The 27,604-nt window shown below is 41.0% G+C and overlaps 1 protein-coding gene across 2 annotated transcripts in view; it reads right to left on the bottom strand.

The window, feature by feature from the left end:
- Nucleotides 1–7,121: 7,121 nt before the first annotated feature.
- Nucleotides 7,122–27,604, bottom strand: part of LOC124776307 (polypeptide N-acetylgalactosaminyltransferase 3-like) — a 347,179-nt gene continuing 326,696 nt past the window's right edge. Inside the window, exons 11-12 of one of the 2 annotated variants that reach the window (XM_047251238.1) lie at nt 21,766–22,050; nt 7,122–7,509 (exon numbers count right to left, since the gene is read on the bottom strand). In XM_047251238.1, coding sequence (XP_047107194.1) covers nt 7,378–7,509; nt 21,766–22,050 — 417 coding nt within the window. In that variant the 3' untranslated portion in view covers nt 7,122–7,377. The remainder of the gene's footprint in view (nt 7,510–21,765; nt 22,051–27,604) is intronic. The other variant, XM_047251239.1, reaches the window with a different exon arrangement.

Raw genomic sequence — 27,604 nt, 5'->3', positions numbered from 1 at the left:
GTTCAGTAGAGCTAAGTTCGTAATTGGAGCACAGATCACATCATTAAGATAGCCACACAGCCAGAAGTTGCATGGATTAAGATTGGGTGAGCTGGAGGGCCAGGCTGTAGGGAAATGACAGTTGATAATTCTAGCATTTCCAAAACGGCTATGTAGTGTATGGAGAAGTGCCACCTTGCATGAAAATAATCCTACCCACACATCAACACTGTCGATGGTTTGGAATTACAGTGGTGTGCAAAAGATTCACGTAGCACTTACCTGTGATGAAGACTGCACTGTAGTTTCTTCTCTAGATTGTCGCACAGATGACAAAACGGTAGATATCGAAATAGACGACAGAGGGATAGAGAAACAATTAAAATCGCTCAAAAGAGGAAAGGCCGCTGGACCTGATGGGATACCAGTTCGATTTTACACAGAGTGCGCGAAGGAACTTGCCCCCCCTTCTTGCAGCGGTGTACCGTAGGTCTCTAGAAGAGCGTAGCGTTCCAAAGGATTGGAAAAGGGCATAGGTCATCCCCGTTTTCAAGAAGGGACGTCAAACAGATGTGCAGAACTATAGACCTATATCTCTAACGTCGATCAGTTGTAGAATTTCGGAACACGTATTATGTTCGAGTATAATGACTTTTCTGGAGACTAGAAATCTACTCTGTAGGAATCAGCATGGGTTTCGAAAAAGACGGTCGTGTGAAACCCAGCTCGCGCTATTCGTCCATGAGACTCAGAGGGCCATAGACACGGGTTCACAGGTAGATGCCATGTTTCTTGACTTCCGCAAGGCGTTCGATACAGTTCCCCACAGTCGTTTAATGAACAAAGTAAGAGCATATGGACTATCAGACCAATTGTGTGATTGGATTGAGGAGTTCCTAGATAACAGAACGCAGCATGTCATTCTCAATGGAGAGAAGTCTTCCGAAGTAAGAGTGATTTCAGGTGTGCCGCAGGGGAGTGTCATAGGACCGTTGCTATTCACAATATACATAAATGACCTGGTGCATGACATCGGAAGTTCACTGAGACTTTTCGCAGATGATGCTGTGGTGTATCGAGAGGTTGTAACAATGGACAATTGTACTGAAATGCAGGAGGATCTGCAGCGAATTGAGGCATGGTGCAGGGAATGGCAATTGAATCTCAATGTAGACAAGTGTAACGTGCTGCGAATACATAGAAACATAGATCCCTTATCATTTAGCTACAATATAGCAGGTCAGCAACTGGAAGCAGTTAATTCCATAAATTATCTGGGAGTACGCATTAGGAGTGATTTAAAATGGAATGACCATATAAAGTTGATCGTCGGTAAAGCAGATGCCAGACTGAGATTCATTGGAAGAATCCTAAGGAAATGTAATCCGAAAACAAAGGAAGTAGGTTACAGTACGCTTGTTCGCCCACTGCTTGAATACTGCTCAGCAGTGTGGGATCCGTACCAGATAGGGTTGATAGAAGAGATAGAGAAGATCCAATGGAGAGCAGTGCGCTTTGTTACAGGATCATTTAGTAATCGCGAAAGCGTTACGTAGATGATAGATAAACTCCAGTGGAAGAGTCTGCAGGAGAGATGCTCAGTAGCTCGGTACGGGCTTTTGTTAAAGTTTCGAGAACACACCTTCACCGAAGAGTCAAGCAGTATATTGCTCCCTCCTACGAATATCTCGCGAAGAGACCATGAGGATAAAATCAGAGAGATTAGAGCCCACACAGAAGCATACCGACAATCCTTCTTTCCATGTACAATACGAGACTGGAATAGAAGGGAGAACCGATAGAGGTACTCAGGGTACCCTCCGCCACACACCGTCGGGTGGCTTGCGGAGTATGGATGTAGATGTAGATGGTACAGACTATGGGACCCGCAATACTCACCTTGGAAAATTATCGCCCTATGATGAATGATGCTATCAACCCACACCACACAGACACCTTTGCATAATGAAGTAGTACCAATTCATGTGTGTATGGATTTTCCATTGCTCATATTCTGCAATTCTGCATATTGACGTGTTCTTGGAGATGGAAATGGGCTTCATCTATCCACAGACTGTTCCATGGCCATTCATTGTCCGCTTCCATGTGACCAAGAAATTCCAGTGCAGACATTTGTCCTGCTGGCAGGTCAGCAGGGAGCAACTCATGAACATGGGCGGTTTTGTATGGTTAGCAATGCAGGATGTTTCATAGGATTTTATGCACTGTGCTCGCAGGCATTTCCAACGTCAGGCAATTCCTTGTGCAGTGTATTTTTGTACACCACCACTTGACCCCTCCTGCAAAGCTGTGCCAAATCTTTGACAGAAATTGGATCAACTGCTTTCTTCCCTCTGGCACATTGCACTTCAAAAGAATTTTGTCATCAATTTCTCCAGACACGTAGCAGACACCGGACCAATGCAGTTTTTTCACAGCCTTGAGTGTTTGGAACTTCTGCAGGGCTGCTAGCACACAGTCACCCTTCTTGTAAAAGAGCTTCACCAGCAGTGCACAATCTTTCATGGAGACAGTCATGTTGGGCATCTCTGACACAAATTGAGAAACAGCTGTGTGCCATGTGTCTGTTGCTGTGCACATTCTGACACAGTACCATCCAATGGGTCAAATTTTCATTAATTTTTTTTTTTTGTTCCATGTTGTTTGCCCCTGCATCTATTATATGCTGTTAAAATTTGACATAATTCTGAGAAGTGGGTCTCTTTCTACAGCATTTTGAATCTGGAACTTTAATCATATACTTGGGTGTCCGTAATTACTGATTATCAGAACAGATATGCTGTTGGATAAAATACTTTAAGATGATGGTGCAGCATCTCATTTTAAAAACTGCTTTCAGCTTTATAAGCTTGGCCAACAATGTAGTACAGGAATTAAGACAAAAAACTGGATATTTTCAGGAACAGGTCAAGGAGAAAGTGCATGTGATGGGGTAAGGGGTCTCTGTAAACATCTTTCAACAAGATTTGATCTCTAGCATGAAGCTGTTGATGCTATAAGAGGTGCTACTGGATTTGTATGAGCCGTATTAACATTAGTATCAAACACGAAACTCTTAATTCTAAGAAACAAATGTTTTTTATTATTATTACATTTAATGAAATATATTTAGAAGCAAAAGAAACACCTGGTGTACCTCGAGAAAATGTGGTGGAACTATTGTTGTTAACAGTGTGATATATTTTGCGCTCAGATTGTTTGCTGATGATGCAGTTGATGTTATGCAATTGTAGCAGTTGATATTATACAGTTGTAAAGAAATGTGTGGAGACTTGTAAATGGCCAGTGCTTGGTAAAAGGCAGGTAGCTTAACATCACAAAAAAAATGTAAAATGTGTATTCAGACGAAAATATCCAATTTTCTTGCTGGAGACAATCACAACCATCAACTCACTCTGCTGATATACAAACATAAAAGCACAAGAAACTATTAACTGTGTACTCAGAGAAGAAAGAGGGGGAGGATTAGAAATGAAGGGTAGATCATTCAGATGGACTCCAAAATGAAAGGAACCCTTCTGTTTTGACAATGAGGGGAGTCATCTGTGTCCTCATCCTGACAGGAGGTGGATCCTCTCATTCTGGGGTCTGTCTAAGTAATGTGCACTTCATTTCTAACATTCCCTAACCTGTCCCTCTTTCCTCCTCTAAGATGGTACTCATAGTTCAAAATTCTAGAATAATTTCTTTCAACAGTGCTCAGTACTTTGACTCATGAAGGAAAGTGCTTCGCAGCCATTCTGTAAGTTTGTTGTTTCCTCAATTGTGTTTTCCTGCTGATACATTGTGACGACTGTATTGCTTATAACTTGTTTATTTCTTCATTTCACATGTGGAGTAGCCCCTGTTTCTGTGGTTATGTGTTATCTTCAGGAAGTGCATATACTGAATCCAATTACAATGTTTTCAGTTTACGATAGCAATATTGTTGTTGTGGTGGTCAGTTCAAAGACTGGTTTGATGGTTTCTATGCAAGTTGTAACAGAGCAGTGTGGGAGTATCCAGCTTGTTCTTATACCAGGCTTGATGTCAACAATTTTTTTCCTTTGATCTTGTTTTGTTGAGAGTATTTATCTGACAGTGACACAATATAGCTGTATTTTGTTAAAATGTATTTTTCACAGGATAGTTTTCAGACTATTAATGATAATAGTTCATTTGTGTCATATGGAAACATTTTCTTTAAAATTATGTTTGTGATTTACTATACTGAGAAACCAGATGACGGTCAAATTTTCAGTAGGCAATTTCTAAATTGGCATAGCTCATTTGAAAATCCTTTCTCTCCTCTCTCCAACAAATAAAGCTTTTGAAAAAATAATTTGTCATTCAAAAATTATTTGTATTTGAAACTTTGGTGTTCTAGAAAATTCCAATCTTAAATAGTGATTATTTCCAAAATTCAGTACCATGGTTCTGTAGCCTGGATTTTTCTGATTCCGAAAATGCCATTTCACTAAAATAACTTGTTCCCTTGTCAGTTATTCAATTTGGAAAATTAAACTGTCTTGAAGCTTTTTGGCGGGCCTTGGAAATAACTGTGAACATAGAAATCACCCTCATAAAACAACACTAATAATTTGCCATCTTCTAATTACACAGATCATAGTTGGAGACTTGCTCCTTTGCTTATTGCATCTTTAAGTATAACAATAATGGAAATTTGTGGAGGGAGCAGTATATAAGACAAGGGAAGGGCAACCACTTACTTATAGCTGATTGATGCCTGGAGCACAGTAATACAACATAAAACAGCATTCATACTAGCCATTGAGCACTAGTTCTTTTTCCAGCTATAGCACATGTATTCACATGCATGGCCACCCAAAAATGCACTTTTGTTTACCACTGCAAGACTAACAATAAAGCTTTTGTAGTCAGTCAGCACAGTAATCCCTAAGTATATGAGAGCTGTGAGAATTGATATGTTAGTCCACCACCAGAGAATTTTGTGATATGGTGCTTATGAATTTAATTTGTTTACCTGGTTGAAATGTTTAGACTTATACTTGACAAAGCTGGTCATCAGACAGGGAACACTGATTATAAACATAAAGATATTAAAAATCAATTATTGCAGTGTGGTAAACATTATTTGACATACGTTCATCAGATCCTTTAACAGGTGGAAGGCCATCATCATGGAGACTATGGAGCTACTGAAGGCATAATACCAGGTGAGTACATAATCTATCCTTGGCAGACCTCTTCATCTTAGCACAATTGCTGTGACTTACAACTGTTTGAACCTGCCTAAGTCTTATGATAGTAGTACTCTGCTAAGAATAAGAAATTTACACATGCACTTGTGACGAAGCAAACTGGGATCTCTTTACTTCCTCTCTTGTTTTGCCATCGGCCTCCTTAAAGTCATTTTAATCTGCTTCCTTAAAGTCATTTTATTTTCATTTTTGCCTAATTTCCATTAACATGCATGAATATAATCTGCATATCCATAAAAGAGAAAGGTTGGCCCTCAGTCTTAAAGAATATAGCACCATGTCTAATTTTGTGCTCAGTTTTGTGTATGTAATTAATTTCCTAATTTATTTTGACCATTCCTAGTTAACAGCTTTGTTATAGGGTGAAATCAGTAATTGTTTCATGACTTAGATTCTGTTGTTGACCTACAAATATAAATTCTGTAATAATTGTAAACATTTGGAAGTACTTATTTAGCTCCATTTGAAAACATTTTAGCAAAGCCAGCCCTTAATTAATTCCAAAATAATTACCAGGTTTGTCAAAAGAATTGTTTGCATAACTATATCTTAATTTCATTATTTAAACAAATAACTCGGCCTAAAGTTTGTGGTAGAAGACTGTTAAAAAGAAGGAATTTTTTGATGTATTCAGTTAATTAAATGCGTTATGCTCTAATTGTAATTTCTGTAACTTAAACACCAAACAATGTATAGTTTCAATGCCTATTATTGTGAGGATATATAAAGGCCCGAGTTTTGGTCCTGAGCCAGTCACTCCATGGCTGCTTTTCAGAGGGCATTGTGTACAGTTTCAAGTAACAACAATTCATAAACTTAACAGTGGAATTTGTGTAACACAAATAGGCCATGTGTTAAATCAGTGACAGTGTCTGTTCAATCTGTTTGAGAAATAGTGTCACACATACCATATTATTCTGCAAGAACTGTGAACTGTGTGGTTAGGTTTTTACTGCTCATAGATGTTCAACAGCAAACTATTGTAGCAGGTATGCTGATCTTTGCCTGCAACCTATTAATGAGGCTTATCAAAATTTACCAATAGTGAACTGGCCATATAACTGTGTAATATTGGGCAGTTGTGAACAGTGAAAGTAAAGAACTGTGAAACGCAACTCTCAGCTACATCATTTACAGTAGTCAGTGTTCCACTCCCATTTTTCAGCCAGTATGACAATGCAGTATGTCGGCACTGAGCACTATCAACGAAGAAATGAAGCAGGCGAACGTCACACACTCTGTGTTGCCACTATGGTGAATGAATCACCATTTGTCCATAAGAGGAACGGGTACTGATCTACTGCCATGAATTAATGAACCTGTTCTGATTTCATGACCTGTGTGTTGTACAGCTTATTGCTTACTCTTTGTGTAAGAATGAGTTAAAATGGCTGTGAAGAAGCAGTCCTGCCTCATGTGAATTAAGGTTAGCGACTCAATCAATGCAGAAAGACCAGAACTCACTACGAATTCTGTGAAAAATACGGGCTATGAACGGTAAGTGAAAGAAAAGTGTCATGAATTACGGAAGGTCTCATGAACATTCACAATTAGGAGAGCAGTGTCGGGACAAGCATTTACTCTTATTTATGACTCTCTTTCATGGGTTGCATGTTCAGATACCAATAATAAATGAGCTCTGCAATTTTGTAGGTAAACATGAAAGACTTATCATATTTGTAGTTGCCCACAGAATTTTTTTGATTTTTCACCGTACTCTACTAGTATTTCACGATGTTCAGTAACACTGATTTGTTGTTATATCACTAACATATCTTATGAACGCCCTGATATTGCTAAAATGTATTTCACCTATTTGTAGCTTCCCACCTTTTTGTGTAATAATCCTTCAGTGTGTCTCAATAAGGCAGTATTGTTTTGCAATGAGAAGAAATTATAGTAACTTTTCTTTACATTTATGCATTTCATTTCTTAAAAAAATGTTGATAAAATTGATTCATTTTGCCAACGTCCAGATGTTATCAACAACCAGGAAACATTATTGTATGCCAGTGGGTTGTCATCAGTTTCTGACAAGTACACTTAAAAAATTATTCAATATACACTGTCTGGTGCTCATCAGAGAGAGATCCAGATGAAATGTCTGGGATGAGAAGGCTTGCTTGTTTCCTTCCATTGCAGTTAGTCATCACTGTCACCTCCACGGCATGGATTGTTGTGTCCACTGCTGCTTAGTTCCGCCATCACACTTGGCAGTGACAAGTGACTTTGAATCATCAGACACAGTGAGACAAAGACCACTTGATGGGTGCTCCAGTGCCAGTGTCTGTTGCAACATAGAAAGTAGAAATTAGTCATGTAAGTAAACAAACATTTTTTTTTGTAAAACAAACTTTTCGATCTAGGTGAGATGTACCAAATATATACTGGGTTAGTCAATAATAAAAAAAGAAGATACTGACTGAATATTCAAATAAAAAGAAGTGTAAAACTAGAGAGACACAAGGTTCTGAAGAGATGGAACCTATTAATAAAACATAACTGTGACCTGAAAATATAACAGGGGTCTAGTGAATGAGTTAAGTTTTTCATTTTAGGAGTCTCTGACTCCTTTGAAATTAACATTAGTAATTTGCAGGAACAAGTTGGCGAATATTCTATTTTAAAATGATAGATCAAAACTGGATGAAATTTTAGAGAAATGTTAAGGAGGAGGTGCATGGACAAATGTGAAAATGTTTGGCCAAAAGAGTTTATGAATAAGAAAATGACAATGCAAATGGTTACTGCATAAAGGGTACAACATAAACCAGGATTTGGAGAGAGGGTAGGAAGTATACAAATGATACACCAGATTTCAGCCTAATGAGTGTCCAAAAAGAAGTGTGTTCTGGAAATCAAATGAAGAATGCTGTTACTAAAGGCCAGTCCTTGTAATTCATTTCACTCTGAAGTATTGTCTTGCCCAACCTCAGAGGATTTGTATTAACTCTCACGCCAAGCATTTGAGAGAAAAAACTTTTCAGTTGACAACTAGCTGAGGTACTTGCATAGAGGGGGCACACAAATTTAAATGACTTTAAATAATATAAAATTAGTAAATTCTTATACTGAGTGGTACAAAGGAAATTGAGAGAGTGTCGTTAAAATTGTTGAATTAACTGAGGAGCTAAGATTTTAAGAGTCAGGGTTGAATAAGACCAAAGCAAGGTTCTATGCAAAAGAGTGTTACTGGGATATAGGTTGTGGTGGGATTGACTAACCAAAAGTTGGAACAAAGTCATTCAAATTAGGCAGCAAATGTCTTGCAGCTAGTGGCAGTTACTTCAAAGAAGAAAAATTAGCACTGTAAGGTGTAAGACACGATGGGCTAGAACAGCTCATATCCAACATATACAACAGCCATATTTAGAGCTAAATGCTGTTCTTTGTTCCCAGTAGAAATCAGCAAAGGGAACTCATACACTTGGGAGAGATCACTTGCGAAATATGTATTCAGAGGCTATAAACTGGTGTAGTGGCTAAAACTAGTATTTTACCACTTTCTTAACTCATAAGCTACCAGTGTGATAGTCTAATAAAGACAAATGTTTGTGTTTTACTTTGTTAAAACCTCTTAGCTGCATAGAACGTGTCTAGATAAGCTCAAGTACTGTGGTATGAATGGGACAGTCCTCAAATGGCTTAAATCATACCTAACCGGAAGAGTGCAGAAAGTTGAAATAAGCAGTTCACATAATATGCAAAAATCTGGTGATTTCTCTAACTGGGGAACAATCAAGAATGGGGTGCCACAAGGTTCGGTCTTGGGTCCTCTGGTGTTCTTAATATATATTAATGACTTGCCTTTCTATATTCACAAAGATGCAAAACTGGTATTTTTTGCTGATGATACAAGTATATCTATCACACCCAACAGACGAGAATTAACTGGTGAAATTGTAAATGATGTTTTTCAGAAAATCATTAAGTGGTTCTCGGCAAATGGGCTCTCATTAAACTTTGACAAAACACAGTACATACAGTTCCACACAGTAAATGGAATGACACCATTAATAAATATAGACTTTGATCAGAAATCGGTAGCTAAGGTAGAATATTCAAAATTTCTAGGTGTGTGCACTGATGAGGGGTTGAACTGGAAAAAACACACTGAGGATCTGCTGAAATGTTTGAGTTCAGCTACTTATGCTATTAGGGTCATTTCAAATTTTGGCGATATACATCTGAGTAAATTAGCTTACCACGCCTATTTTCATTCTCTGCTTTCATATGGCACCATATTCTGAGCTCATCCAAGATCATCCTGCAGACACTTATTTAAAGAGCTAGACATCTTCACTGTAGCCTCACAATATATATATTCACTTATGAAATTCGTTATTAACAATCCGAATGAATTCAAAAGTGATAGCAGTGTACATGGCTACAACACTAGGAGAAAGGATGATCTTCATTACTCAAGGTTAAGTCTAACTTTGGCTCAGAAGGGGGTAAATTACGCTGCCACAAAAGTCTTTGGTCACTTACCTAATAGCATCAAAAGTCTGACAGATAGCCATATAGCATTTAAAAGGAAATGAAAAGAATTTCTTAATGGCTACTCCTTCTACTCATTAGATGCATTTTTGGATATAGTAAGTGGGTAATTTCTCCAACCCTCACAAATAAATAAATAAATAAATAAAGTGTCATGTAATATTTTGTGCAGTGTAATATCTTGTATAGACACCTATTATTAACCTGACACGTTCCACATCATTATGAAATGTCGTATTCATGATCTATGGAACAAGTACTAATATAATCTAATCTAATCTCTAATCTTCCTGGGGCACCTACAAACCCAATAAATTAACTGTAAAATGCAGTTATCACCAATACAGATAGCATGGTGTGCAATTTCACACATATCCCACATTCTATGCACCACTAGATTTTCGACCAACTTCCATTGCATTCGGTAGGACGACGGTTCAATCCCGTCTCCGGCCATCCTGATTTAGGTTTTCCGTGATTTCCCTAAATCGTTTCAGGCAAATGCCGGGATGGTTCCTTTGAAAGGACACGGCCGATTTCCTTCCCAATCCTTCCCTAACCCGAGCTTGCGCTCCGTCTCTAATGACCTCGTTGTCGACGGGACGTTAAACACTAACCACCACCAACTTCCATTGCCTAACTTTGAAATCCATTCCAATATATAATCTTTCTTCCAAGATTTGCTTTCTAAGCCTCATCTTGATTCTCTTTAGACCGTACAGCTACAAACAGGCCTCACCTTATCGACGATGCCCGTACAGAGATAGGAGTTAGTGATCATGACATCATAGTGAGAATGGTTACCAAAGTTAATAAATCCATCAAGGAGGCTATGAGAGCATGTATGCTGCTACAAGCAGATAGGCAGTTGTAGCATCCTATTTACACAATCAGTGGCCATCATTTAGTTCGAATAGAGGGACTATGGACAAAGTTTAAACTGACTGTCAATCCTGCTGTGGGGAAATATGTGCCCAGAAAGTGAATTAAGGACTGAAAAGACCCTAGGTGATTTATAACAAAATGCAGGAAATGTTGAGGAAACAGAGACTGTTGCATTCTCAGTTCAAAACAGAATGCGGAAATGTCGAGAGGCAAAAGTTAGTAGTACTTGCTGAGAACCCAAGAAAATTCTGGTCCTGCATAAATTCAGTAAATGGGTTGAAGGCTTCTGTCCAGTCACTCATCGCCAGTTGGTGTGGCAATAGAAACCAGTGAAAGGAAAGCTGAAATTTATAATTTTGTGTTGAAAAAATCGTTCACACAGGGGGACAGCACAGACAGACCATAGTTTAACCATCACATGACTGTCATATGGAGAACATAGAATTGGGTGGCCCCGGCATCAAGAAGCAGCTGAAAGAGTTGAAATTAAACGTCTTGCCAGGCCTGGGTAAAATTTCATTTCAGTTGTGCAGAGGTACTCTTCGGCATGGGCTTTTTTGTCTTGCCTTTACCATAAATCTCTCACCAAGTGTGAAGTCCCAAGCAACTGGAAAAAAGTGCAGGTAACTTCTGTGTCTAGGGAGGGTACAAGATTGGACCCGCAAAATTACACACCGATATCCTTAACATGGGTTTGCTGCAGAATTCTTGAACATATTCTCAGTGTGAATATGATATATTTCCTTGAAAAAGAAACGTTCTGTCTACAAATTAGTGTGGCATTAGAAAGCTCAACTGCATTAGCTTGCATTTTTCAACATTTAGAGGAAGCTACCATTCATCACATCAAATAGAAATTCTATATAAGTCATCCTGTATCCTCAAATAATCACTGAAAGACAATTACTTCCTGTTCGTTGTGGTGTTATCAGCAAACATTCACAAAGTGCTGCTCTCCCTATAGAGAACAGGAGCAGTCCTTTCACACTTCCATTGCTGCATTCCTGATGATACTTTCCTTTTTGCGATCCTTCCCCTCTTCCCAACCCTCCATCTAATCACCCGACTGCAACTAGCTGCCCTACCCCCTCTCCACGTCATCCCTGTTTGCTTCCACAAGCAGCACTTTACCATTCCCCACCCCTACCTTGCTATCCCTCTGCCGCTCCACCCCACCCCAGCCTCCTTACCCCCACCACCAGGTTGCCTCTCCCATCATGCACTGCTGCTTGCAGTCTGGCTTCAGCTGCCAGAGGCTGTGGTCTTTTGTGTGTGTGTGTGTGTGTGTGTGTGTGTGTGTGTGTGTGTGTGTGTGTGTTTTACTGGCCAGAAGTTCACATTCTGAAGGTCTTTTTGTTGTGCCTATCTGTGAGCCAACAACTCCACTATATTGCGAGTAGCAACTATCCTTTTCGTAATATTGTTATAATCCAACTTGGATTGTCCACTGTTTGGAGTATTTCATTTGTCATTCATTGGTTTTTGACAGTTACCTTCCTTGTACCTATGTTTTTCTCTCCATCTTCTGTGATTTCCCTTTTGAGAGATGTCCATTCCTCTTCAACTGAACTGCCTGCTGAGCTATCCCTTATCACAGTGGCCATAGCCTCAGAGAACTTCAAGAGTATCTGTGTATTGATTCTTCCCAAGAAGTCTCTTACCCTACTCTTTGTAATTACCAAATTGTGATTCAAGTCTCTATGTACCCCTGGGTACATCTAACAGTCCAATATCTGCCTGACCAAGATGAAATCTCACTGAAATCATCTTGTCTTTTCCAAGTATACCACCTCCTATTGTGATCCTTGAATAGAGTATTGCTGTTATCATCTGAAATTTATTGCAGAAGTCAAGTCCTCTCCTCTCTCATTCCTACTGCCTAGCCCATATCCTCCCATAATCCTTTCTCTACTCCTTTCCCTATAACTGCATTCTAATCCCCCATGATTATTAGACTTTAATCTCACTTTGTGTACTGAGTCACCTGTTCAGTATCCTCATCTACTTTCTCTATCTCTCAATCTTCTTCTTGAGATGTTGGCACGTATACCAGAACTATCGTTGCCAGTGTTGTTCTGCTGTCGACTCTGATGAGAACAATCCTGTCATTGAACTGTTCACTCTCTGTCCTGCCTTCCTACTCGTAACAAATCCCACTCCCTTTATTTCATTTTCTGCTGCTGTTGATATTGCCCTGTACTCGAGTGACCAGAAATCCTCATGATCTTTCCATTTCACTTCTCTGACACCCAATATATCTAGCTTTTCCCTTTTCAGATTTTTAAGCTTCCCTACCACATTCAAACTTCTGACATTCCACACCCCAACTCATAGAATGTTATCATTTCATTTGTTATTGAATCATTTTCTCGTGGTCACCTTCCCTTGGCAGTCCCCTCCCATAGACCTGAAAGCAGGACTAGTCTGGAATGTTTTGCCAATGGAGAGATCATGATGACACCTTTTCAATTATCACAGCTGATTCTTCTGCTTTTTAGGGGCAGTTTCCCACTCCAAGGGCAAGTGAGTGCCCTGAACCTCTGTGTGCCCCTCCATTCTCTTTGACATGGCTGCTGACAGAATGGGATGGCTTCTTATGCCAGAAGTCTTTTGCCATCATTGATGATGACTTTTATTCAGAATTTAAGAAGTAGCGGGATTCAAATCCGGGACCAAGACGTTATGATTACTAATGAAAGACGCTGCCATTAGACTAAATGTATGGCTACCAGCTCAGTATTCACCTAGTCGGATGTTGGACACCACCTAAAAGCCACATCCAACCTGGCTGGCACACCGGCGCCGACTCCCCAACCCCCTTAAGTGATGTGGTAACGTGTGGCTATTCAGACATGTCAACTTAGTTCCTACAACTTACACTAATTTTGGTGACTCTGAAGTACAGGGTTCTTAAAACAAGTGTTCTGTATTCTTACAGGAGATAATAGTAGTAAAAAATTGAGACAAAAGTTGTATGAACATTTGTAAGGAAACAAATGCTTGTTGATATATGGGTCATTCTGTTCTGTGATAGCTGTCTGTCATTAGTACAAGGGTTGACTGAAAAGTATTGCCTCCACCTTCATACGTCTTCAACAGTTGGCAGCATTGGTATGAGGCAGGTACTGGCTTGGTACGTAGCCTCTTCCCTACAGTTCCAGTTGGTGGGAAGCCTTAGCATTGAACAGTTGTGTTGTTACAGTGTAAAGTACGGAATCCTGTGCAGCAGGTCAGTCAATGTGATTTAAGCGAGGTGCAGTCACTGAATTCTTGACAGCAGGAGGCGTCACCCCAAAGGAGATTCATCAGAGAATGAAAGCAGTTTACGGTGATTGTGTTGTTGTGAATACTGTGTGTCATTGGGCAAATAAGTTTAAAGATGATGATAAGTTTAAAGATGTTCTGACCTGCATGACAGACAAAGAGTTGAATGTCCTGTGACAGCAACAACCGAGTTTCACAAGCAAAATGTCGACAGATTGATTCAGGACGATTGTCGTATCACTCAGAGAGAAATTGCAACACAATCATCATTTCACAAGGATGTGTGGCTCACATTGTTGCTTTGCTTGGCTATTGGATGGGTACCCCAGATACTGAATCCTGAAATGAAAGCACACAGACTTGAAATTTGGCAGGAACTCCTGTTGCATTATGAGAATGAAGGAGACACTTGCTCCATTCAATCATGGGACATAATTATGCTTTTGATGAAGACGTTGAGAGAACTGTGGTACTGTGGTTGCAAAAACAGTGTTGACTTCTTCCATGACGGCTTCAGAAAGCTTTTTCATCATTGGCAGAAATGTATCCAACTGGCTGGTGATTATGTGGAAAAGTGAATATTAGTAATTAAAGATCACATTCAAAGGATTATTTCTGCATTTGATTTATTAAAATATTCCCACTTGAACCCAATTAACGAAGGTGGAGCCATTACTTTTCATTCAACCCTTGTGTACATAGTGTTCAGTGTTGTTCTCAAAGAATTGCCATCTTGGGCAAATACTTCTGGCTGCCCTCGAATTTGGTCACACATGCTTCTGTAATGTGCTCACATTGTCAATGGGTGTGAAATACATAAATGCTTTGAAATGTCACTAACATGAAGCTGAGATAAAGGTTGAGCGAATGGGGAGGCTATGCTACTCGATGTCCTCAACTAATCCATTGCTCGTTAAACTCAAAGTAATTTTGCACAAGATGTAAGTGGTGCTCTGCCGTGAATAAATCCACAACCATTGTCTCTCTGAGCAGGTGATATGGAATAATGGGACACCATCCCACTATTTTCATTGTTTAAAATCAACTGAATAACTAACTTCGTTCCGATGCCAGCAAAATTTCCAAATGACAGATATAAAATCGCTGAAGCAGGAGACAGTTCTGAATGCTATGTATGTCAGCAATGCAGTTAGTGGAGTACTATATGCACAATGTATGGAAATTGAAAGTGAATATAGCATTACAAATGCCTGCAACTTTTTAATGCATAGTGATCCATTGGTAAGAATTATAGAGAATGTAAAAGAGAGTTTAAAAAAATTAAAAAATCGTGAAAATCAGGTACAGAGATCAAGAGCAGAACACAGCTTCTTCAGGTTCAGTATGAACGATTCAAAGGTTTTGAAGATGTTGGTTTAAAAATGTATCAGCTTCCGGTTCATTGTACTTAAGCAGTGCTTGACATTTGAAACTTTTACGTTCTTTGCAATTTTTAACTATGTATCATGAGACATTAAATAGCTATAGTGACTTGTAGTTGTTATACACATTTTGAGTTGCCTGCCTAACATGTCATTTTTTGGTGATGCTGGGAACATAAGCATGTGATTGTTGCCTAGCTAGTGATCTGCTGTGGGACAGGTATCGCAGGGCAAGCAGCAAATGAGAATACACATTGCATTCACAAGGCCTACTACAATGCTGCAGGCAGCTGTATTGTTTTCTAACTGAGGTTGCTGACAGGTCAAAACAATACATAGCAACATGATGTCATCTGGCTTCCACAGATTCCTCTGCTCCCAAGTTAGGAGAAAAATAAAACCAGTAAGAAATAAGCAATGGATGTCGACACAAAGGGAGCCTACACCACTGAGCAGTGACACAAATGAAAGGGCCCATTTGTCAACTAGTAATTTTGAGACAATTGTTTTAGGACTTTATTTTTGAGTTTGGACCAGTTCTATCGATGATAAAAACAGGCTCAGACCCAGGGCTCGATTCTGGGGGACATCAAAGTTTGATCATGGTTTAGGATGGTTTTCCAAATATGCTTCATACTGTATGTCTCTTTTGGGGTGGGTGGCAGGTGGGGACACCCTCTCCAAAGTGTTTCTGTTCTTAGTAAGTATGTACACTACTACCACTATGGATTATTGAGATCCCACAGTGATTTCCTCCACTCTCTCACCACAGCTGCCTAGGATTTTAATAGCAGTAATAGATATTTTAACACAATAATAATAAATTAATGATACGTGTGTGTGTCACTGCTTACTAAATCAGTATAGCATAATATCAGGAGAAAGCAAATCAGAGGAATACATCATTGGAAAAATTGTGAAATATGTGTCATGCAACCAATTTAACAACTTTGACACCATCATAATTTAAACAATATAAAATCACTGTGCATACTCAGAATTATCAGTGTTTTACTTAGCTCTACATTTGTCAACACAAGTCTTCATATTACTGTTCTGGAAATGTGTAATGGAGGGCATACTATTTGTTTTGGTCATTTCTGTCTAAGTTTGGTAACAGTCATTGTCTCTGACATTTGTTTCCTCAGTGCAAGATTTTTCGCCTTTCTGTTTCACCTCAGTTAACTTCCTTGGACTGACAAACAAGTTGAATTTGTTCTAGGCATTAGGCATGCTCAGCCTCTGAATGGATGCCTTTAGCTGGATGGAACACTCTCTGCAGCTAGTCAGGCTGAAGCACTGTTCATATGTGCTATCTTCCAGGGAGAACTAGAGTGTATAATTCCTTACCATTTTTGAGACTCTTACTTTGCATCCTCCATTATTCTCCATAAATTAGCTAAAAGTTGAACACTCATGCATATAAAATTATAAATGTTTACTTTGTTACTTGTTCAGTGTTCACAGGCCCTATGGAACATGTGCTGTGTCAGCAGTCAGTCTCCACCACATTCTGTCTGTAGCTGTTTCCTTCCAATAAGCTTCTGCATCTTTCTGTATGCTGTCTTCCCGTCTGCTTCTTGGTATAAATGGTTCAAATGGCTCTGAGCACTATGGGACTTAACATCTGAGGTCATCAGTCCCCTAGACTTAGAACTACTTAAACCTGACTAACGTAAGGACATCACACAAATCCATGCCCGAGGGAGGATTCGAACCTGCGACTGCAGTGGTCGCACAGTTCCAGACTGAAGCGCCTAGAACCGCTCGGCCACTGCGGCCAGCGCTTCTTGGCATATCCAGGGGTCTTCTTGTAATGTGGGCAATGAAAGCTTGTGTAGGATTGAGCTCTTTTGGTTTACAGATTAAACGAGTTGCTTATCAGAGTCGTCTCATCTTGTGATATAGTAAAATGTTAGGCTGGTTCCTGATCTCAAAAATTTCATTATTGTGCCTTGCTCTCCAAGTATGTGTCTCTCGCTGGGACCCAGTCTTTTGTCATCGCCCTTCTTTCAAATGTTAGAAACTTTTGCATCTCTCTTTTAGTTGCCGTCCAGTTTTCTGACCAATAGAGGAAAATGAGGCATATAATGAAATTTTAGATTTTCATTTTTGCTGTCTCTGGGGGCATCTAGATGTTTGGAGCCAGCAAAAATTCTTTCTTTTACATCTATGGGTATTTGATTATAACAATTGTACCAACTTTCCAGGGACTTGACAACTTACAGACAGACCTGAATTTGTCTTTTTCAACTGTGAAGTGCTCTTGTGCATATTTTCAGAAGCTGGACAAAAACAGTCAAATGCAGTCACAAATGCATGCTTGAACTTAAATGAAGATGCTTGCCAAGCCTGTAGGTTGCATTGCTGTATCTGACTATGAATGGCACCTGTGCAATGTCATCAATATTTTGCAAGTGTCACTTGCAGTAAGAACAGTGTTCCGTGTAGTTGTGAATGCATAGTGTTGGAGCTCAGTGCATTTGAACACGAGAAAATTGGTCACTGAAGAAGACTATGACAAAAAGATAAGATGATGACAACTGCAAAATACTGCAGAACTGAATGTTGCATTTGCAAATCCTTTCAGCATGAGAACAACATGTAAGCAGCTCCATAAGCAAGGAATTGCAGGGCGAGTTGGAATTCTGAAATCAATCATCGGTGATGAAAATGCCCTAGCAGAAAAATGTGGTGGCCAAAGCGAAAAATGTAGACTATGGAGCAATCGAAGAATGTCATTTAGCTGGATGAGTTTTGTTTCGCACTGTTTCAAACTTGTGGCTGAGTTTACATCCCAAGAATGGAACATGGCAGGAGTTCAGCGATGATTCGGGCAGTCATATCATGATATTCCACAGGCCCCATGGTTACTCTGTAAGGCTGCACTACTGCCAAGGATTATGTGACCATTTTGGTACAATATTTGTTCCCCAATGGTGATGCTGTGTTCCAGGACAGCAGATCCTCTGATAACACAGCTCGCATTGTCCAGGACCGGTTTTGTGACCACGGGGATAAGCTATCGTATCTTCCCTGCCCACCACAGTCACCAGATCTCAATGTGGTAGATCCTTTGTGGTCTACTTTTGAAAGAGGGGTGCGTGATTTCTATCCACCTCATTCATTATTATCTGAACTTGCCACTATTTTGCAGGAAGAATGGTATAAGATACCATTGAAAACCACACGGAACCTATATTTATCCATTCTGAGATGCCTGGAAGCTGTTTTGAGTGTCAACAGTTTTCCTACACTGCATTAGGCATAGCAGTGTGTTGCTTTTGGCGTTTCCACATTTTTGTCCATCTCATGTTCTCTATACTAGCATGCATTTTGTTTTCCATTTGTTAACGAGTAGCCCTACTTTAGTTGCTGCTAGGATGACCCTTTTGCATGTATCTCCTAGATCTTCTCTGCTCTCAGTTAAAAAAAAAAAAAAAAAAAAGGCGCCACAAAGGAATTATCCAAATCAGAAAGTAATCTATAGTTGTGATGCACATGTACATCCAAACAAATGATTACAGAATGAGATTTTCACTCTACAGCGGACTGTGCACTGATATGAAACTTCCTGGCAGATTAAAACTGTGTGCCAGACCGAGACTCGAACTCGGGACGTTTGCCTTTCGCGGGCAAGTGCTCCACCAACTGAGCTACCCAAGCACGACTCATGCCCCGTTCTCACAGCTTTACTTCTGCCAGTACCTCGCCTCCTACCTTCCAAACTCCGCAATATCCTTTCTTTCAAGAGTGCTTCTGTAAAGTTTGGAAGGTAGGAGACGAGGTATTGACAGAAGTAAAGCTGTGAGGACGGGGCGTGAGTCGTGCTTAGGTAGCTCAGACGGTAGAGCACTTGCCCACGAAAGTCAAAGGTCCCGATACGAGTCTCGGTCCAGCACACAGTTTTAATCTGCCAGGAAGCTTCAAATGATTATAGTTTTAGAAAAATTGGAAGATTTATTCAAGAGATAGAGCTTTACAAATTGAACAAGTCAGTAACGAATTGGTCCATCTCTGGATCTTGTGCAAGCAGCTATTTGGCTTGCATTGATGGTTAGATGTCCTCCTGATGGATATCGTGCCAAATTGTGTCCAATTGGCACGTTAGATCGTCAAAATCCTGAGATGGTTGGAGGGCCCTGCCAATAACGCTCCAAACATTCTCAATTGGGGAGACATCCAGCGACTTTACTGGCCAAGACAGGGTTTGGCAGGCACAAAGACAAGCAGTAGAAACTCTAGCCGTGTGCAGATGGCATTAAGTCCTTGAAATGTAAGCCCAGTATGGCTTATGCCTCCAGACACGTCCTTGGTCTCATTGACTGGAGTCCAATTGTCTTTAGTGATGAGTCCCACTTTGAACTGAGACCCAATAACCAGTTAAGATGTGTCTGGAGACGCCATGGACAGCAGTGAAATACCAAACTGACTCACCTCCCATAGTGCTCTACAGACAGGACTGATGGTCTAGGGTGCCATTTCTTTACATAGCAGGACCCCTTCGGTAGTCATCTGCGAGATCCTTAGAGCACAGCGGCACGTTGATAATATTCTATGCCCCATTTTGTTGTCCTCCATGACAAGCCATCCTATGCTGACATTGCAGCAAGATAATGGCCGCTCACACACGGCGAGAGTTTTTGGTGCTTGTCTTTGAGCTTGCCAAGCGCTACCTTCGCCAGTAAGGTCGCTGGATCTCTTCTCAACTGAGAATGTTTGGAGCTTTATATGCAGGGCCCACCATCCATCTCGGGATTTTGAGATCTAAAGCGCCAGTTGGTCAGAATTAGGCACGATATCCCTCAGGAGGACATCCACATCTTTGTCAGTCAATGCCAAGCTGAGTAATCGCTTGCGTAAAGGGCAGAGATGGACGAACACATTACTAAGCTGCAGAAATATAGACCTATATCTCTAACGTCGATCAGTTGTAGAATTTTGGAACACGTATTATGTTCGAGTATAATGACTTTTCTGGAGACTAGAAAACTACTCTGTCGGAATCAGCATGGGTTTCGAAAAAGACGATCGTGTGAAACCCAGCTCGCGCTATTCGTCCACGAGCCTCAGAGGGTCATAGACACGGGTTCCCAGGTAGATGCCGTGTTTCTTGACTTCCGCAAGGCGTTTGATACAGTTCCCCACAGTCGTTTAAGGAACAAAGTAAGAGCATATGGACTATCAGACCAATTGTGTGATTGGATTGAAGAGTTCCTAGATAGCAGAACGCAGCATGTCATTCTCAATGGAGAGAAGTCTTCCGAAGTAAGAGTGATTTCAGGTGTGTCGCAGGGGAGTGTCGTAGGACCGTTGCTATTCACAATATACATAAATGACCTTGTGGATGACATCGGAAGTTCACTGAGGCTTTTTGCGGATGATGCTGTGGTATATCGAGAGGTTGTAACACTGGAAAATTGTATTGAAATGCAGAAGGATCTGCAGCGAATTGAGGCATGGTGCAGGGAATGGCAATTGAATCTCAATGTAGACAAGTGTAATGTGCTGCGAATACATAGAAAGAAAGATCCCTTATCATTTAGCTACAATATAGCAAGTCAGCAACTGGAAGCAGTTAATTCCATAAATTATCTGGGAGTACGCATGATCATTTAAAGCAGATGCCAGACTAAGATTCATTGGAAGAATCTTAAGGAAACGCAATCCGAAAACAAAGGAAGTAGGTTACAGTACGCTTGTTCGCCCACTGCTTGAATACTGCTCAGCAGTGTGGGATCCGTACCAGATAGGTTTGATAGGAGAGAGAGAGAAGATCCAATGGAGAGCAGCGCGTTTCGTTACAGGATCATTTAGCAATCGCGAAAGCGTTACGGAGATGATAGATAAACTCCAGTAGAACACTCTGCAGGAGAGACGCTCAGTAGCTCGGTACGGGCTTTTGTTGAAGTTTCGAGAACATACCTTCACCGAGGAGTCAAGCAGTATATTGCTCCCTCCTACCTATATCTCGCGAAGAGATCACGAGGATAAAATCAGAGAGATTAGAGCCCACACAGAGGCATACCGACAATCCTCCTTTCCACGAACAATACGAGACTGGAATAGAAGGGAGAACCGATAGAGGTACTCAAGATACCCTCCCCCACACACCATCAGGTGGCTTGCGGAGTATGGATGTAGATGTAGAATTTGTGAAGCTCTTTCTTTTGAATAAAACATACAGTAATCATTGTCGGTAAATGTACATCAAATCAGCCAATTTCCGTCCCATTCGGGTAATTCTTTCATGGTGAGTCTTTTTTTTGTGTCGCAAGACTCAAGAGTGTACAAATGGTTTTGATAAATTGACCACTGGATGTTTATGAGCCCTATGGCCATACACTTGCATCCACACCTATGTAAGAATATGGGGTCACTTCGAAAAAAAACTCGTATAATCGACTTCCGCAGACTTGTTTGAGCTGAGGTCGTTTTAGTGGTACGTCTTACTGGACTGAAATAAGGACGAAGGGAAATCTAGGGGGAGAGGGAAGGAGAGGGAGACGCACCTTCTGGCTGTACCGCCACCGCTGGCGGCCCAGACCGGAGCAGGCGGCGAGCGCTGCTACGGCGAGGGCGCGCTGCGGCCGCTCGGGCGCCTCCAGGCACAGCGCCTCGTCCGTGGCGAGCGGCCCGGGTTCGGAGCCCGGCCGCGGCATCACGAAGGCGGCCAGCAGGTGCGCGCGCGGGCTGCCGCCCCCGCAAGGCCCCAGCGACGCGGGGCCGGCCGGCTGGTTGACGCTGGGACGTGGCGCCGGCCGCCGCGCGCACAGACCCGACTCCTGGTGCACCAGCTGCCGGCAGGACACCAGCACACGTCACAAAGGAGGTTGCGTTGCAAGCAAATACGACTTTGAAAATTCATACAAACTTATTAGTACAGTTTGTCAGGCACTCTCTCGACTTCATTTCGTAGGAGTCCGCCCCCGGTAGCTGAGTGTTCAGCGCGACAGAATGTCAGTACTAAGGGCCCGGGTTCGATTCCCGGCTGGATCGTAGATTTTCTCCACTCAGGAACTGGGTGTTGTGTTGTCCTAATCAGGCTCACGGAACCCTACTTTAAATGAGTCCTCACCAATTTGGATTTCGGAAAGGAAAAAGCATTGATGATGCAATAAACAGAGCTCTAGAAATTACACAAAACACAGACAAAACATACTCTTTGGCAATATGATCGACATCGCAGGAGCGTTTGACAACCTGTGGTGTCCAGCACTGTTTCTGAGGTTACGCCAGATGGAAGTACCGGCAGCCCTGTACAACAGTCTATTAGACTACTGCGGGGACAGAATAGTGGAATGGCGTATGGGCAAGCGGAAGGTAATAAGGAAAATCATCAAAGGGTGTCTGCAGGGATCGATCTGTGGGCCCATCTTCTGGGACATAATTTTTGAACCCTCCTTGAACTGCTGGATGAGGATATGAGGACAGACGGAGCTGTCGCTTATGCAGATGACCTACTGGTGGTCATTACAGCAAATACCAGAGCCCAGTTAGAGGAGAAGGCGAGTGGCGCACTGCAAACAACAACACAATGGTGCAACACAAACAAGCTCAAGATGGTGTTGTTGTTGTGGTCTTCAGTCCTGAGACTGGTTTGATGCAGCTCTCCATGCTACTCATCCTGTGCAAGCTTCTTCATCCCCCAGTACCTACTGCAACCTATATCCTTCTAAATTTGCTTAGTGTATTCATCTCTTGGTCTCCCTCTACGATTTTTACTCTCCACGCTGCCCTCCAATACTAAATTGGTGATCCCTTGATGCCTCAGAAGATGTCCTACCAACCGATCCCTTCTTCTAGTCAAGTTGTGCCAGAAACTTCTCTCCAGTCCTATTCAATACTTCCTCATTAGTTACGTGATCTACCCATTTAATCTTCAGCATTCTTCTGTAGCACCACATTTCGAAAGCTTATATTCTCTTCTTGTCTAAATTATTTATCGTCCACGTTTCACTTCCGTACATGGCTACACTCCATACAAATACTTTCAGAAACGACTTCCTGACACTTAAATCTGTACTCGATGTTAACAAATTTCTCTTCTTCAGAAACGCTTTCCTTGCCATTGCCAGTCTACATTTTATATCCTCTCTACTTCGACCATCATCAGTTATTTTGCTCCCCAAATAGCAAAACTCCTTTACTACTTTAAGTGTCTCATTTCCTAATCTAATTCCCTCAGCATCACCCGCCTTAATTCGACTACATTCCATTATCCTTGTTTTGCTTTTGTGGATGTTCATCTTATATTCTCCTTTCAAGACACTATCCATTCCGTTCAACTGCTCATCCAAGTCCTTTGCTGTCTCTGACAGAATTACAATGTCATCGGTGAACCTCAAAGTTTTTATTTCTTCTCCATGGATTTTAATACCTACTCCGAATTTTTCTTTTGTTTCCTTCACTGCTTGCTCAATATAGAGATTGAATAACATCGGAGAGAGGCTACAACCCCGTCTCACTTTTCACATCTGTCAACACCTGCTTTCTTTGGGATTGGAATTATTATATTCTTCTTGAAGTCTGAGGGTATTTCGCCTGTCTCATACATCTTGCTCACCAGAGAGTAGAGTTTTGTCAGGACTGGCTCTCCCAAGGCTGTCAGTAGTTCTAATGGAATGTTGTCTACTCTGGGGTCCTTGTTTCGACTCAGGTCTTTCAGTGCTCTGTCAAACTCTTCACGTAGTATCGCATCTCCCATTTCATCTTCATCTACATCCTCTTCCATTTCCATAATATTGTCCTCAAATACATCGCCCTTGTATAGACCCTCTATATACTCCTTCCACCTTTCTGCTTTCCCTTCTTTGCTTAGAACTGGGTTTCCATCTGAGCTCTTGATGTTCATACAAGTAGTTCTCTTTTCTCCAAAGATCTCTCTAATTTTCCTGCAGGCTGTATCTATCTTACCCCTAGTGAGATAAGCCTCTACATCCTTACATTTGACCTCTAGTCATCCCTGCTTAGCCATTTTGCACTTCCTGTCGATCTCATTTTTGAGACATTTGTATTCCTTTTTGCCCACTTTGTTTACTGCATTTTTATATTTTCCCCTTTCATCAATTAAATTCAGTATTTCTTCTGTTACCCAAGGATTTCTACTAGCCCTTTTCTTTTTACCTATTTGATCATCTGCTGCCTTCACTAGTTCATCCCTCAAAGCTACCAATTCTTCTTCTACTGTATTTATTTCCCCCATTTGTGACAATTGTTCCCTTATGCTCTCCCTGAAACTCTGTACAACCTCTGGTTTAGTCAGTTTATCCAGGTCCCATCTCCTTAAATTCCCACCTTTTTGCAGTTTCTTCATTTTTAATCTACAGTTTATAACGAATAGATTGTGGTCAGAGTCCACATCTGCCCCCGGAAATGTCTTACAATTTAAAACCTGGTTCCTAAATCTCTGTCTTACCATTATATAATCTATGTGAAACCTGTCAGTATCTCCAGGCTTCTTCCATGTATACAACCTTCTTTTATGATTCTTGCACCAAGTGTTAGCTATGATTAAGTTGTGCTCTGTGCAAGATTCTATCAGGCGGCTTTCTCTTTCGTTTCTTACCCCCAATCCATATTCACCTACTACGTTTCCTTCTCTCTCTACGTTTTCTTCTCTCTCAAGCTCAAGATAGCGGGCAACAAAACAAGATACACACTTCTGAAAGGACAACTCAGAACGTAATCCATCAATAAGATAGGGAACAACAACATAAAGAGAACGACAGTAATCCGCTACTTAGGCGTATATATGGATGAAAAACTGAACTTCCATGAACACATCAGAATAACAACAGAGAAGGCAGAAAAAATACTACATAAATTGGCAAGGATAAATTCAGGACAATACAGACTTCCTCTGTCAGTCACACGAACCTACCACTGCGCACTCTTCGAATAAGTGCTAAGCTTTGTGGCCAGTACATGGGCGCACAGACTCAACCTCACCACAAACAGAACAGCAGTTAGGCGGAGGGCAGAGAAGCGTCCTTTTGCGACTATCTGGAGCTTTCGGCACTACATCAGTCGAAGCACTGTGTGTCGTGCTAGGAATCTTCCCGATAGATATTACAATCAGATATCGGGCCGCTTTGTACTGGTTAAAGATGGGTAGACTAGACCAGGTCAACATAATGACTGGTTCCCCGCTGAACAATAAGCGGGACCTCAGAAAATGGAAAATCGACAGATGGCAAGAGGAATGGGGCACAAGTGATAAGGGACGGAGAGTGTACACATTTTTTCCGAACATAACGGAAAGGTTAAGAATGAAACATGTTGATCCTAGCCGCGGCATGGTGCATTTCTTGACTGGCCGACCTTATCCCGTGAACTTGAATCGCGTGAGTCTAAGAGACACGTCAACATGCACATGCGGAGCTATGGGAACCCCCGAACACACGATCCTATTCTGCGGGAAATACAGACAGCACAGGAACACCCTTGGGATACATCTACAGACAGAGCAACATATATACGACGCGATTGGAACACCAGAACTATGGGACGAATTAAATGCACTGACAGACAAAATTTCTGATGAATGCCGTAAAGAGTACAGAATCGGAAGACCTTACAGACGACAAACCCATATGCAGCACCTAGACAGACACCATAGTGTGGAGGATGTAAACTAAGAATTAATATAAAATGACATATGTACTAGACTCACATAAGTAGTTCTTCTGCAATGGACAATACTGATTAGATTAATGTATGAAATTAGATATAAACAGTGTCGGCGCACCGTCGCAGTTGCCACCGGCTACCACGGCACTTTAAACCTGTATATAACATAACTTCCTAGTAACACATGGAGATATTACCTGTTAAAGATAGATTAGTAGAACTTCCTAGGTTAAGGTCCGGAGACTGAGGATCAGTGGCTTGAAGACCAATCCCAAGGGGCTCATCCTCAGTACCCCAAGGTGGTGGGACTATCAATTCTTCCTTTCCTATCTTCTTTTCTCCTCTTTAGTCTAATCTATTGCCTGTATTTTCTTCTTCCAATCTAAAACTTAATTTTGTAAAATTTTTGTTAAAATGGTTTGGGAAAGCTGCCAAAGAAAAGAAAGAAATGAGTAAAAATGACCCGCCTCCACGTGGCGGGACACGGGCAACGCTGCGACCGGATGCGGGAACTGATGGGAGTTTCAACTACATCAGCGCCCGTACACCGGTCGCAGCGGCCAAATGGGCGAGAAAGACGCACCTTAAGCAGTTAGGTGGTGGCTCGTAAAATCAGGGCGGCAAATGGGAAAAAAGTGTCCTAATCATCATCATTTCATCCCCATCGACGCGCAAGTCGCCAAAGTGGCGTCAAATCGAAAAACTTGCACCCGGCGAACGGTTTACCCGATGGGAGGCCCTAGTCATACGACATTTACATTATATTTCGTAGGAAATACGGAGTGGCCATCTGTAGAAATTTATCCAGTGGGTGGAGGGACAAGATTCCAGAAGCACCATTGTTTAATATAACTGATTAGCTGAGCCTGATAACGTGTCGTGCCCCAATAAAAAACTTTATAGGAAGTGCACAAACCTTACTGTATCTTACTAAACATTTCCTAGTTATTCAGTCAATCAATGCATATTATAAAAATGGATGTGTGTGTGGGTTTTTTTCTCCACATCTCCTAAATTTTACATCAAATTAATGCAAAAAGAACATTTAGTTTAACAAAACTTACATATAATACAAAGAAAAAGTGAATAAATAAGCAAGAATAAAACTTTTAGGGACAAAAATAAGAAATTAAAAATAAACCGAAACAGGAAAAAAGAAAAAACACAAACATTTAAAGAAAAGAAAAAAGAACAAATAATAACAAGAAAAAAGAACCACACCATCTTTAATGACCACAACAACTTCTCTATTACATACAAAGATAAATATGGAACCTGTATAACGATAAATCTATTATACTATATTCTTTCTATTTAATCTTTGTTTTCACTAATAATATTTCAACCAAACTTGGTACACTTTCGAGGGGTGTGACAAAAGTAATGAGACTGATTTTTTTTATCTACCAAAGTCTTTATTATTTTTTTCAAACAACAATATTGTCCCATTCAAAGTACAGGCCTATTACAAATGATTGAAGCGATTTCATAAATTCACTGTAGCTCCACTCATTGACATATGGTCACGACACACTACAGATACGTAGAAAAACTCATAAAGTTTTGTTCGGCTGAAGCCGCACTTCAGGTTTCTGCCGCCAGAGCGCACGAGAGCGCAGTGAGACAAAATGGCGACAGGAGCCGAGAAAGCGTATGTCGTGCTTGAAATGCACTCACATCAGTCAGTCATAACAGTGCAACGACACTTCAGGACGAAGT

This window comes from Schistocerca piceifrons, chromosome 2 (genome assembly GCF_021461385.2).
Source record: "Schistocerca piceifrons isolate TAMUIC-IGC-003096 chromosome 2, iqSchPice1.1, whole genome shotgun sequence".
Lineage (NCBI taxonomy): Eukaryota > Metazoa > Arthropoda > Insecta > Orthoptera > Acrididae > Schistocerca > Schistocerca piceifrons.
The sequence above is the reverse complement of the archived record's forward strand: the minus strand, read 5'-3'. Positions and strand labels throughout refer to the sequence as shown.